A 13,656-nucleotide genomic window follows, 5' to 3' on the forward strand; every position below is an offset into this window, starting at 1 on the left:
AGTATAACATCCCCATTTCCTTTCCAGCTCATTAAAATGCTCAAAACTAGTTGGAGTCCAGTTTGGTAGAGTTACATCCGCAAAATCAAAGCACAATCAAGCTAATGTGCCTGGGGGAAGACAAAACCTGGAGAATTAAACCATAAACACAACAATATTGATTACACTTTATAGACCATGACTGTGTCTAGTTCAGGCATTAAAAAAGAAAAGACCTGAAAGTCAAAGGACAGACTCGTAGGACTTTTCAAATCCCCTTTATTGAACATCTTCAAAGCATTTACTTCCATTTCCACCATCCATCACTGAAGATGATTGCAAAGTAAACACTGAGGGTTTTTTTCTCTAGCAGCTCTGTTAGTTTACTTGATTCCACTGTTGCTCATTGTTTGAGCTTTGCACACTCCTTTACCAGCGACTTCAAACGCAGCTCCCTTGTAGGTTGCGACGCACTGGTCGTCAGTGCGCAGGTCTGGCTGCACCTGCTCCCACACCTTCTTCTTGGGGTTTAGCTCTTTATCAGGTTCACCTGCAATCAAAATAAAATATTAGACTTCACCTTTTATTCTCTGCTCATGTGAAGGACATTCTCCAACACTACGAGTTTATGTTTTTATTGTGATGTTCCAACTCTTTGCATTTGATTTTTAGGTATCCCTTATAACCAGATGGGTTAAAGCTGTTGCAAACTGTGACCCATCTAATCACTTCTAAACGTGATTGCTCATGTCAGCTTTAAAGGTTGATCCAAAACGGGAGAAAAATGTGTGAAGACCCACACTTTCTGTCAAAACCCATTATCCAGGAGCTTTATTGTATCCAAGTAAGAACATGTTGGCCTCTGCACTGCTTAATGAGCACATATAAAGTTGAAAACAAATGAATTTACCCTGAGGAATGATGAAGACAAATCAGAATTGGCTTAAATCTGCATCTTTTGTAAAGGCGAGCCCGAAGCAACCCTCTCCGATTGCAAAAAACTGCCTACAGGAGTCCATGGAAAAAGGGCACTTGATTCCCACGTTCTGAGAACTCAGAACACATTATGGGCTAAACTGGTATTTCCATTTTTTCAAGCCCCAGTCATCCAGGAATATAGTCTGGAAAGAGAGCATGTAACACTCTGAAATCCTTGTGACCTCCAGAAATGCTAAATAAAGATGGATAAAGATCAAATCTTTTATTTTTCCATTCGTATGCATAAACTATGTCTGAGTACATTGAGAATCTTGTGCAGAGCTTGGAGTCAGAATAAATATGAATAATAAATAATGAATAAAAGTGACTGAGTCTTAAGTTTGGTCATTATTAAAGCCAGAGAAAAAGAAGCGGTTATGCTGAGCGGCTTGTCAATCACAAGCCATTAGAAGTCAGAAAGTTACCAAATGAATCTGTGGTTTAACAGTCGGATCCAACCCTCTTTCCTCACATCTCAAAACATCAAGAAAGCTACAGCAAAAACGCTCAGCTTTAGGCCTTTAAATGGGACTTCACCAAGTTGCTGTGGTAATCCATCTTTTATACTGTCTCCTATGTGGCATTACACACCAGCTGTTACTCAAAAGATGCCAGATTGGCCCTGAAGACGGCAACGATGACACGAAAACAAAACAAAGAACTTCATAATTGTTTTTTTCAAAAGCTATTATCATTCAGCTGACACCTTTCCTGAAACATACAGAGGGTTCTGTTATTAAAGTAAGTCTACTTTTGCTAATACAAAATACAGGGTTTCTGTGGTTGCATATACAAATAATAAGCAAGCACATTTCTCTGAGATTATGAGGGTTCGTTTATGAATATAAAAACGGGCCCTGGAGACCTTGAAACCATGAAAGTGTGAGCAACTGACCAACAATATGTAATTTCATGATTTATCCAGCTAATCCTTATTTTATGTCTACCACATGAATTGTGAATGGTTTGACTTTATGTCATGTGCTATTAGAGCATCCGCTTTTTGAAAAAGGCCATTTGGTCTTGTAATTCAAAACATCTAAACCGAATTTCTCAGAATCAAAATATGAATCCAAGGGAAACAATTAGGTGAGGTTCTCATTTTATGATGCCCTTGTTTTTGATGTTGCTTGGCATTTGAGGAAGATTTATAGCCGGTACTGGCTGACTTCTGTCTGGTGATGACTTTTTCCACTCTACACAACCATTTCGTGCTATGAGGACACAAATGAGTTTCATTTCTCAGGGCAGCAATTTCTGTTGGTTTACAACCCAAGAGTGGCAACAATCAGTTTTTGATCAGAAGCGTGAAAGAGGTTTTGATGAGCCACTTGTGTACATTCTTAAGTTCAAGCAGAAGTACTGGGTCCCATTAGTTGGGGGAAATGTTAACAATTGCCAACCATCTACCAACACCAGGAGTCGTTTGTCTTCAACTGAAACTCTGCTATAAGAGTTTTGATAGGAGGAAAATAAAGGACAGCTTTATTTTTCACCTTTGTTTCACTGTATTTTAAAAACTTCCCTGACTTTTTTAACAAAACGTTATTACAAAAAAAAAAAAAAAAAAAAAATCCCAATCCCATCTTTTCCCGTTCTCCACTCCTTTTGTTTTCTTATTAACCACATTTTAGAGGATGGTTAGAACAGGACTCTTAATGTAGCATCCATAAAAATGTTCTGGTTAAAAAGAGGACAGGATGAATAAGAACGCTTTTCAAGTGGTACAGCTGAAAGCCTGTGCGGATGCATGTGGCCTGCTGCACTTGAGGCAAGAGTTATTATAGTTCTTTATATTTTCTTTTTTCTTAATTTTATTTATTTATTTTTTTTAAAGTCTCAGATTTTTAAAAAATATTTCTTCTTTTCAATTTTGTGTCATTTTATTTCCGGAGGGTGTCTGCATGTTTCCGTTTAGTGTCAATTAAAGAAGCTCAAAACAACACAAACCCGTTTGCACTAGTCAAGCAGGCAGTAGAGTTGTGAATATGCACCAATGACTTTGCGATTTTAAACTCACCAAAGATGAAAAACTAAAGATTTTTCCTGTATATACATTTCCTTTTTAAATTTTTTTGTCAGTGTCAAGTTCTGCCCCTCCCTTCAGGACGCCAATTACAGCGCTAGAGAAAGACACCCATTCATGTTCACATCCCGTGCATGTTGCAGTATTTAGTGTCTGTTACCTCTAAGACTACGTTCACACTGCAGGCGAAAGCACATCAATTCTGACTTTTTTGACCGATCTGGGTCACTTTCGTATGTGGTACTGAGTCCGATACATATCTGATGTTTTAGAAAGTGACTGCTGTTTGAACGGTCATGTCGCATTAAATCCGGCTTTTACGTCACTGACACAAGACAGACGGCAATTATCAGCTCTGGAGAAGCACCCGAGAAGACATCGCGAACGCTTCCTGGCCATCCCGTGTAGATGTTAGTGAAACTGTTGGGAAGACAACGTTGCAGAAACGTGAACATTTTATTTGTACTGTATAATCTGCAGATTCTGACAGAAATCTGCAACTATCCTTGAAGCACCGCTCCTCTCTAAAACAGCAATAAGGATAATTATTAGGCCATATGTAAATAACAAAATAAAGCAAAATTGGGAAACGTAAAGTCCGAAACAAGTCTTTGTATTAATTGCGATCAGTCGAACAATACTGTTTGGTCTGGGTCTAAACTGAGCGCGTTGTGTGTGACGTCTTCTTTTGCGCATGCGGGCCGCTTTGAGGGTTCACTCTAGAGCGCGTTTGCTGTCACATTTTATTTGTAGTGTGAACAAGCAGACAAAAAGAATCGGATTTGATCAAAAAATCAAAATTGAGCATCAAGACCTGCAGTGTGAACGTAGCCTAATACCCTTTCTTGGACCATAGACTGAGGCTGATTATATCTCATTTCAAAAAAGTGAACTCCCAATATTGTTATTGTGAACCCCTTCATCATATTCAGCTTTGCAAATGTATTTTGTGATGGCTTTTTTTCTTCTTCTGCCGTTTCAGGTCATATATCCTGGAAAGTGTTTGGGAAACTTCAGAGGAAAGGAACCTGACTCCTACATGGTCTTGCTGATTAGTTAATAGATAGGAACTGGGGGTCGTGTGTTCTCTTCTCTAAACTCATTTATATCCTTTGGGCTTAACAAGGTAATTACCTTTTCAACTGACAATAAAAAAAGATCACGTTACGCTGCTAGCAGGGAGTGTTGATTAGCCTGCCGAAGCAGCAGTCACAGGCCATTTAGCTACCACCAAACAGAAACGAGGGGTCAGCTAATGAGAGCTTTCAGTGGGGTCTAAAAACAAATTGTGATTAGTGTCTTCATAGGAATGAGTGCTCAAACCGCCATGTTGTTTCTGGCAGTGAAAGGGTTCAGCGACACCCTTCAATTCCCAAACACAGAGTCATTTTGTGGATACGAGTCTGGGAAATTTTTTCAAACTAAATGTCAGTGACTATCACTGGTAATCAGCGACTGATCCCTGGTGCTTGCTTGTCTGGAAATAGTTTAAAGATAAAATCCTCAATTCTGATGGGTCGGCATATTCTTTTGTGCAGGTAAATTAAAGTGACGAGAGTAAACGTACCTGGAAAGCCCTGGAAAGTAACTCTGTCACCCGGCACTGCTCCGCTAGGAGGATCAAGAATTTCAACCTTATCCGGCGAGCTGGCGCACATGACCATAGCCTGGGACACTACTCCTCTCATCTTGGCTGGCTTCAGGTTGCACAGCAGGACTGCCATGCGGTTCTGCATCTGCATACAAAGAGAAAGAGGAAAAACAAATTATATCCAATTCCTTTGGTTGAAAGGAATTTGATTTGTTTGAGGACAGGACTGAGAATTTCATAATACATCAGAAACAATAATGCTAATTCCAATGCTCTAATTCGAAATGACTGCATCCAAGGCTTTATGGTCTCTTTGCCTCATTTCAATAACCAAAGGAAGCAAAAACCCAGGAGACCTCTGAGGTTTACCACGATTTAAAAGAAGACAGTTTCCCTAAAAGCTAAGAAGAAAGAAAGAAAGAAAAAAAAAAAAAAAGGATTTTGATGAGATGATGCATCCCAGATCTAAGAAAATAAGACCTTTTTCTAAAAAAAAAATGTAGGACACCTTTTAGTAAATTCAATTCAACTTAATTTATCATAGCAGCAGTTGCCTCAATCTGCTTTACATTATAAGGTAAAGATCCTACAATAATAAGGTCTGCTATATCAATGTAAAAATAACTCATTGTGCTGTTGCATTTAGTTTTTTGATTCATGTCTCTGGAGTTTTAGAAAGCTGGAGAAAGTACAGAAATGTTATAAAACAGCATTTCCATAATAGACTGGTCAATTGTAGCTGAGCTGAGAAGAGAATCCAGAGTGTGGAGAGCTAATCCGAGCAAATAAGGAGTCAAATCTGGAGCACAGAGACTGAATCAAACAAAGTTTAGTACGTGATTGGCTGCAAACTGAGGTGGAGCAGAGTGGACGAGAGGCTGCAGGTCCAGTGAAGTGCACACAGAAACTTTCACTGTTGTACTTTTGCAATAATAAAAAAGAGATTTTAATACATTATTTTGCTGTAGCCAGCTGTGAGTTCAATTTAAGATGCAGCCGATGAGCCCGTCAGTCTGTTTCCGTTTTTCAATACTTGCTTTTATTTTAGTGTAACTAACGCCACACATTATGCAAAATTAATTTGAAAATTTTCCATCATGTTCTACTTCTAGAGTAATAAGATATTTCGACATGTCGGATTTCGTTGTTTGTCGTACCTTTGTTTATCTAATAAAATTCTAATAAACATTTTACTTTAGGATCTGTAATGAAACAAATCGAAATAATTTGTAAGCAAATAAAACCCCTTAAACTTTAACATAAATGCGTATTTTCTCTAATCTTATTTATAACAGGAAAACTTTTATCTTGTCTGAAGGAGTAATACTGTACCTGGTCCAGAGGTATGTGCTTGACCAGTCCGCTGACCACTGTTCTGGGGGCAGCCTCTCCCACATCAACCTGCTCCACATACAGACTGTCAGCGTCCGGGTGCTTCTCTGCTGTGATTATACGGCCGATACGCAGGTCCAGACGAGACACATCCACCTTGGCATCCTCTTGGCTGGGGGCAGCCTGTTTCTTCTCAGCTTTCTCTCCTGCAGAAATAATAAATAAATAAATTCACGCTAAGAGTGTACAGGAACATGGTTTAATTTAAAATTGCACATTTCAGTGCCAAAAATGCTTTTAAAAGGAAAGTCAGTCAGTAGCTACTCATCATGTATTAAAAGAAACATCTGCTGAAGAAACACATCTGTCACAGTTTTCATGGTATTATAATAAATGTGAATAATATGACAGGAAATATTTATTTAAAAGCATTGAGAATATTTTCAGCCAACTGGTGACTTCCCATGGAATCTTGCAGAAAACAAACCATAGCTGAAACAATATCACCAATGTATGTTTCCATTTCCATAGAAGGAAATGAAGTCAGACGCCACAAAGTGTGAACCATATAGATGAGGACAAAATTATTAGCCCCCCAATGAAATAACATTTCTAAACATAGCAGTTTTCTTTACAAAGCATAAATAGTTTCTATTTGCACACAAAAACAGAATAATATTAATAAAAAAAACAAAAATGACCGGTGCCGATATTATTTACCCTGCTGAAAAACAGACCCTTTTATTAAATAAATAAATAAATAAAAAATAAAATTGTATTTATATAGCACCTTTCTAGACAGAAACACAAAGTGCTGCACATAAGATGACAAGTCACAAAAAGGTAAAACAGACAATATCTATTTAGCCATAAAATAACAAACTGCTGTGCAGCGATGAACTTTAACTTTGTGATACTTAAAAATCAAGTTAAAACTGAGGGTTATCCTCCAATAACATACAGTATAAAAGGCTTCAAGGGTTCAAGCTGTCATCTGATGAAACATCAAGCCAAAAACAAAAGGAATCAGTTTAGGTTTATATAGAGAAAAAGGAAAAGGCATAGAAAAAAACACCGCCTCCACACTGTGACACAACGGTGGGAATATTATGCCGTGGTGACACTTCACATGTCTGGATCTGGGAATCTTGTCAAACTGGAAGGAATCACTAAGAAAGAAGGATATGTGAAGATTTTCAAAGAAAACCTTGAGCAGTCAGCAGCACAACTATGTCTGGGTTGTAATTGGTCTTCCAACACGACAACAACCCAAAACAAATGTGGTTCCTGGTGAAGAACTACCTCCAGAAGACCAACGTGAATGGTATTAACAGGCCTGCACAAAGCCCTGGCTTGAATCTCATCAAAAAGCTGTGGGGTGAACTTAAGATCAAGGTCCGTGCCAAAGGAACATCAAATCTGGAGGAGTTTAAGAGATTTGCCAAAGAAGAATGGGCTGGCATTGCTCAGGAGACGTATGTGACACTACAGGGAGTGCAGAATTATTAGGCAAATGAGTATCCACATCATCCTCTTCATGCATGTTGTCTTACTCCAAGCTGTATAGGCTCGAAAGCCTACTACCAATTAAGCATATTAGGTGATGTGCATCTCTGTAATGAGAAGGGGTGTGGTCTAATGACATCAACACCCTATATCAGGTGTGCATAATTATTAGGCAACGTCCTTTCCTTTGGCAAAATGGGTCAAAAGAAGGACTTGACAGGCTCAGAAAAGTCAAAAATAGTGAGATATCTTGCAGAGGGATGCAGCAGTCTCAAAATTGCAAAGCTTCTGAAGCGTGATCATCGAACAATCAAGCGTTTCATTCAAAATAGTCAACAGGGTCGCAAGAAGCGTGTGGAAAAACCAAGGCGCAAAATAACTGCCCATGAACTGAGAAAAGTCAAGCGTGCAGCTGCCAAGATGCCACTTGCCACCAGTTTGGCCATATTTCAGAGCTGCAACATCACTGGAGTGCCCAAAAGCACAAGGTGTGCAATACTCAGAGACATGGCCAAGGTAAGATAGGCTGAAAGACGACCACCACTGAACAAGACACACAAGCTGAAATGTCAAGACTGGGCCAAGAAATATCTCAAGACTGATTTTTCTAAGGTTTTATGGACTGATGAAATGAGAGTGAGTCTTGATGGGCCAGATGGATGGGCCCGTGGCTGGATTGGTAAAGGGCAGAGAGCTCCAGTCCGACTCAGACGCCAGCAAGGTGGAGGTGGAGTACTGGTATCATCAAAGATGAGCTTGTGGGGCCTTTTCAGGTTGAGGATGGAGTCAAGCTCAACTCCCAGTCCTACTGCCAGTTTCTGGAAGACATCTTCGTCAAGCAGTGGTACAGGAAGAAGTCTGCATCCTTCAAGAAAAACATGATTTTCATGCAGGACAATGCTCCATCACACGCATCCAAGTACTCCACAGCGTGGCTGGCAAGAAAGGGTATAAAAGAAGAAAAACTAATGACATGGCCACCTTGTTCACCTGATCTGAACCCCATTGAAAACCTGTGGTCCATCATCAAATGTGAGATTTACAAGGAGGGAAAACAGTACACCTCTCTGAACAGTGTCTGGGAGGCTGTGGTTGCTGCTGCACGCAATGTTGATGGTGAACAGATCAAAACACTGACAGAATCCATGGGTGGCAGGCTTTTGAGTGTCCTTGCAAAGAAAGGTGGCTATATTGGTCGCTGATTTGTTTTTGTATGTCAGAAATGTATATATTTGTGAATGTGAAGATGTTATATTGGTTTCACTGGTAAAAATAAATAATTGAAATGGGTATATATTTGTTTTTTGTTAAGTTGCCTAATAATTATGCACAGTAATAGTCACCTGCACACACAGATATCCCCCTAAAATAGCTAAAACTAAAAACAAACTAAAAACTACTTCCAAAAACATTCAGCTTTGATATGAATGAGTTTTTTGGGTTCATTGAGAACATGGTTGTTGTTCAATAATAACATTATTCCTCAAAAATACAACTTGCCTAATAATTCTGCACTCCCTGTAGTTTAAAACTACAACAGACAACTGTAGGCTGAAATCATTTTGTTTCTATGTGCAAAGTAAAATAATGTAAGCATCCAAAATAAAACCAAGATGTTTGGAAAAGCTGTGTTGCAAATTCCTTTACTTCGGAAATAATTTTGGCGAGGGGATATTTTTCACATACTTGCAGGATTACAGAGGACATATTTTGACCTACTGACAATATCAATACCCAAGTTTGGTTTACGAAAAGTGCCACTGAATGCTACTTTCTAGAGGTCAAGCAGCTTTCCTTCACCATGCTGTGATGAAATCATCTCAGTCTTCTATCATTCCTCAAAGGCCAAACTAGCTCTTAAGCATTGAAATTGCAACCTGCATTTAATTTAAATTCATCGCTTTTACACCATGTTATTGTTTCTCTACTGTGATGACAGGACAGTCATGTAACATTACTTAAACTCCTCCAAAGCTGCACATGAGCTTATATAGATAAGTGTTTGAATGAAGTAAAGACCAAGTCACCATTTTTATGAACAGTTCTGGATGTGAGAAAAGCCAGAAGCTCCAATGAATTTGTCAGTGTCTTTTTAAATAGTAACCTCATAAACAAACCCAGAGCTGACTCTTGCCTGTGTGTATGCTGCAGCCCTCGCAATTAGGTCAAACAAGATTTCCTGAAACAAGAATAAATATTTGTTTTACTGCTAATTAATCCAGGTTTATGGCATGGATTTTCTTGTTTTGTACTGTAAACTTGTCATAAACGTAAAACAGTTTAACTTCATAATAAAGTACACAAATGATGCACATCAATGAAACATTAACATTAAATTACGCTCAAATTAGATCCAATTAGCTGTGCCATTGCACAAAGACGACTTGTCATATATGTGGTTTACAAATTCCAAACAAATCAAACGTCACTGGATATTGTCCTGCGGAGCCTGAAATCCTGGATCCATTAACAGGCTGTGGCGATGAGGCAGCCATGGAACAGGTGGTAGAGTGGGTTGTCCACTAATGGGAGTGATCCCAGACCCAACTACGTAATAAAAGTCCTTTGACAAGTTGGTTTGCATCCAGTTGTACCTGACGTGTCAGTGTGTGCATGAATGGGCCAGTAGGGAACATACTGTAAAGTGCTTTGTGGAACCATTAAGGCATAAAAACAGACCACATGTGCAGATAATTCTCATTTTCACTTGATATTAGACATTTACATAGAGAAAGATGTTTGTTGGTTACCAGGTTTGCCTCGCGGCCACAAGGTCCTAGGTTCAAATCCCACCTGAGGCCTTTCTATGTGGTGTTTTTATGTTCTACCTGTGCTTGCGTGGGTTCTCGCCAGGTACTCCAGCTTCCTCCCACAGTCCAAAAACTTATGCATGGCGTAAGGTTAAATGGTGATTACAAATTGGCCATAGATTTGAATATGAGGGTGAACAATATGAGGGTCTTTTATATGATCAGTCTTTCTATGTTAGCCCTGGGATAGACTAGTGATCTGTGCAGGTGTACCTGGCTTTTCGCCCTATGACAGCTGGTATAGGTTCCAGCCCCTGAATTAGACATGTGAAAGAAAATGGATGGATGGGTGGAGGTGGGCTGCAAAGCAGCTTGCACATGTCCAGCAACTGCAGATGAGCTAAAGCAACTTAAATAGTTGAGCCAGCTTGACATCTGCTGATCTTTTTCCTTTTACCTTTTCTCTCAGGCTTCTTCTTTTTAGCCTCATCTTTAGGAGAGATGTCCTTGACGGCAGCAACAGATGGTGCTGAACCAGAAGGCGCTGGACCAGAGGGTTTAGGAGGAGTGGGCTTTGAATTGCACTCGACAGTGGTGGCACTTGATGGCATGGGAACATCAAGCACTACAGAAAGAACAGATGCAAAATATTAGTAAAATGTACATGATTAATAATTGACTCATTTTTTCTGTGGCTGATCTGAACGCACTCCATGTTTCCCAAATCCGATGTGAATGAATGAACGAACACAAAGCTGCACTGGAACAAAACAGAGAATATTCAAACTTCACATACACAACTTCTTGGTTGACCCTTTTCATGCACAGAGCTGGTTGCATCAACATAATATGATGAAATGATACAGGGGGGTGCTTTATTTACACACCCAGTGGGAGGATTGCTCTCCTGATGCAAACTGTTTTGATGGGAAAATCACAGTGTCCAAGTTGATGGAAACAAGGAAAAGGAACCATAAAGCGGGGAACAATGTCCGACAATAACTCTGTAGGAACAAGTAACCCCTCATTTCAGGCGCCTGATGTTTGAATTCCTACAAAATCCAGTGTCTATGTCTGACAAACATCGGTCTGCAGGCACACCACCGTCACCATAATGCTTTTAATTACCTTAATTCTATGTTGGGACCTGAGATCAGGACCTTTCCGGTTTACCTTGGAATTACAGGCAACAACCTCTAAAACTCTTAACATTCCCATTAAGTTTCCTCTCTAGGTTTTTTCCACATTTAAACCAATTTTCCCTTTCTCTATCAAAATATTACATAAGATACAATCCCTGAGTGAAATATCAATACCAAGAAAAAAAATGTGTGCGCGATTACCTGAAATGTAACCTTTCTAGACGCCTTGGTAATTATCTGCATATCATTCACATTTCATAATAAATTTTAGAAATCTGGTTTTCAGGCTGACATTTATTTTTCTGCAATATGCTGAGTTTCTCATTGAAATCCTTCTTCACATGAGCATTTTCAATCAATTCATCAGGATTGAACACGTTCTTCCTTTGGTCATTCCTAACCTCTTCACTGAGCTTCATTAAAGTTAGCTTGGTAGATTTTGTGTAATCTCATTGACAGAACAAAACAAACAGACAAAAGGCACTGAAAACATAACTCCGCTGCAGGCAGATATCCAAAGCTGAGGAATTTCTTTGACTTTCAATAACCTTTATATTTATCCACGTTTTGATTGAGCCATTTTCAGTCACCTTAAAGCCATCGACAAGAAACCCCAAAGCTAAACATCACAATCATATATACTGTGTGGAAAAACATTGTCTTGAGTTTATCACTAGGAAGGCCCAGGCTTCTACCTTTCTACCTTTAAAACCCGGAGAGCAGCCAAATGGCTGGTAGGCTTTTAGCTAAGCTTTAGCTTCAGGCAAGTGGAAGCTAAATTGGCTAGTCATTCATATGTAAATTGGGTTGTTACCTGGGAATTCTGGAGGGAGGGGAGTGGGGGTGTGTGGATGAGGGGGTGGGGGAGCTGCTAAAAGCGGTGAGCTTCCTTTTGTTTCATCTTGATGCATTCTCAATCATCCAGGGAAACAAATCTCCAAAAGTCACCAACTTGGAGTGTTTCAGTTTGCCATCTTAGGGAGAAATCAACACACATGGGTGTATGTCCTTTGTTGCTGAGATTTATTGATAAAAACAGTACAAAAAATCAACCATTTGTACACATTTTTACAAATAATTATAAAAAGTGAGTGAGTACATTTCGACATTTTCAGCAATCACTCACAATCCTGGCACTGCCATGGTATCTGTAGTCTGCATTTACCACATGTGTATCTGTTGCAGTGAACACATCGCACAGTGGCATGATTGTTCTTGCAATTGTGTTTGACCTGACACATGGCTCTTTTTCCAGGGCTAGGTGTGGAGGGTTGTGTCAAAGGCAACTGTTCTTTTCTTGCCTTCTTCGCAGCTACATGAGAGTGAGCTAACTCCCTTGCAAGCTCCACCAGGAAGTCCACCCGTCTTTCCTTCGTCCCGGAGCATGCTTGATACAGCACATGTGCATTCAGTGCTGCCATGTCAATCATGTTATAAAACACGGCAACTGGCCAGCGCCGTGTTCCTCTGCGGACAGTGTACTCCCGAACCATCTGGTCCATCACATCCACGCCACACTTTGTTTTGTTGTAAAGGGTGACAGTGTTTGGCTTCCTTTTGGTAGTGTTATCAGTCTGAACCACGCCGTGCATGCTGCTAAGAATATAGACTGTCTTCTTCCGTTTGGCCGCATACGCCGTCAGCGTGGCAGCAGATGTTGAAAACACCTAAGAAATAAGATAAATTGTTATTTCCATAGCACTTTTACACACAATGAAACACATAAACATAGAACCAGAAAAGACCTGCAACATACCTGAGTGGTGAATTCATTGCGATCTGTCTGTCTAGTGGATTGAGGAATTTCCCTGCGAATCTTGTTGACTGTGCCGAGGATGGTGGTTTTCCGTCTAAGAAGTTTTTGCGCAAGTGAAAGCGATGTGAAAAAATTGTCCGTGGTAACATTTCTGCCCTTGTCTAGGAATGGTTCCATCAGCCTCATTACTACATTTTCAGAAAGTCTCTCCCCAGTGGGACGACTGGGGTCCTTGCCAAGATATGGGAAGACATTGCAAATGTACTTGGATTTTAGGTCGCAAGCCACCCAAAACTTGATCCCAAACTTGTCCGGCTTACTTGCAATATACTGCAGGAAACTGCACCGAGTCTTTGATGGGAAAAGCTGTTCATCAACGGTGATATGTAGACCAGGGTTGTAGCACGTGATGCAGTTGGTGACAAATGATCCCCACAAACTGGAAATTGCAGCGAACTTATCAGTCTTTGCTCGATCACTGCGGGTGGACTTGTCATCAAAGCGTAGGTGTTGCATGATTTCTTTGAAGCGGTTTCGTGCCATAGTTCCAATTATCTGTGGGTTTCCCAGGTTTGCTGACCAGCAGTCATTTAGAG

The 13,656-nt window shown here is 39.9% G+C and overlaps 1 protein-coding gene across 1 annotated transcript in view; it reads right to left on the minus strand.

Annotated features, from left to right (window-relative positions):
- Positions 1-241: 241 nt before the first annotated feature.
- The window catches only part of LOC146572477 (aminoacyl tRNA synthase complex-interacting multifunctional protein 1-like), a 34,843-nt gene continuing 21,428 nt past the window's right edge, over positions 242-13,656 (minus strand). The window contains exons 4-7 of the mRNA XM_085276689.1: positions 10,620-10,787; positions 5,907-6,112; positions 4,551-4,719; positions 242-529 (exon numbers count right to left, since the gene is read on the minus strand). Of these exons, the coding sequence (XP_085132815.1) occupies positions 363-529; positions 4,551-4,719; positions 5,907-6,112; positions 10,620-10,787 (710 nt within the window). The 3' untranslated portion in view covers positions 242-362. The remainder of the gene's footprint in view (positions 530-4,550; positions 4,720-5,906; positions 6,113-10,619; positions 10,788-13,656) is intronic.

This window comes from Mchenga conophoros, linkage group LG6, assembly GCF_057382185.1.
Source record: "Mchenga conophoros isolate Kocher_MC1m ecotype Shallow Benthic linkage group LG6, M_conophoros_male_GT1.1, whole genome shotgun sequence".
Classification (NCBI taxonomy): Eukaryota; Metazoa; Chordata; class Actinopteri; order Cichliformes; family Cichlidae; genus Mchenga; species Mchenga conophoros.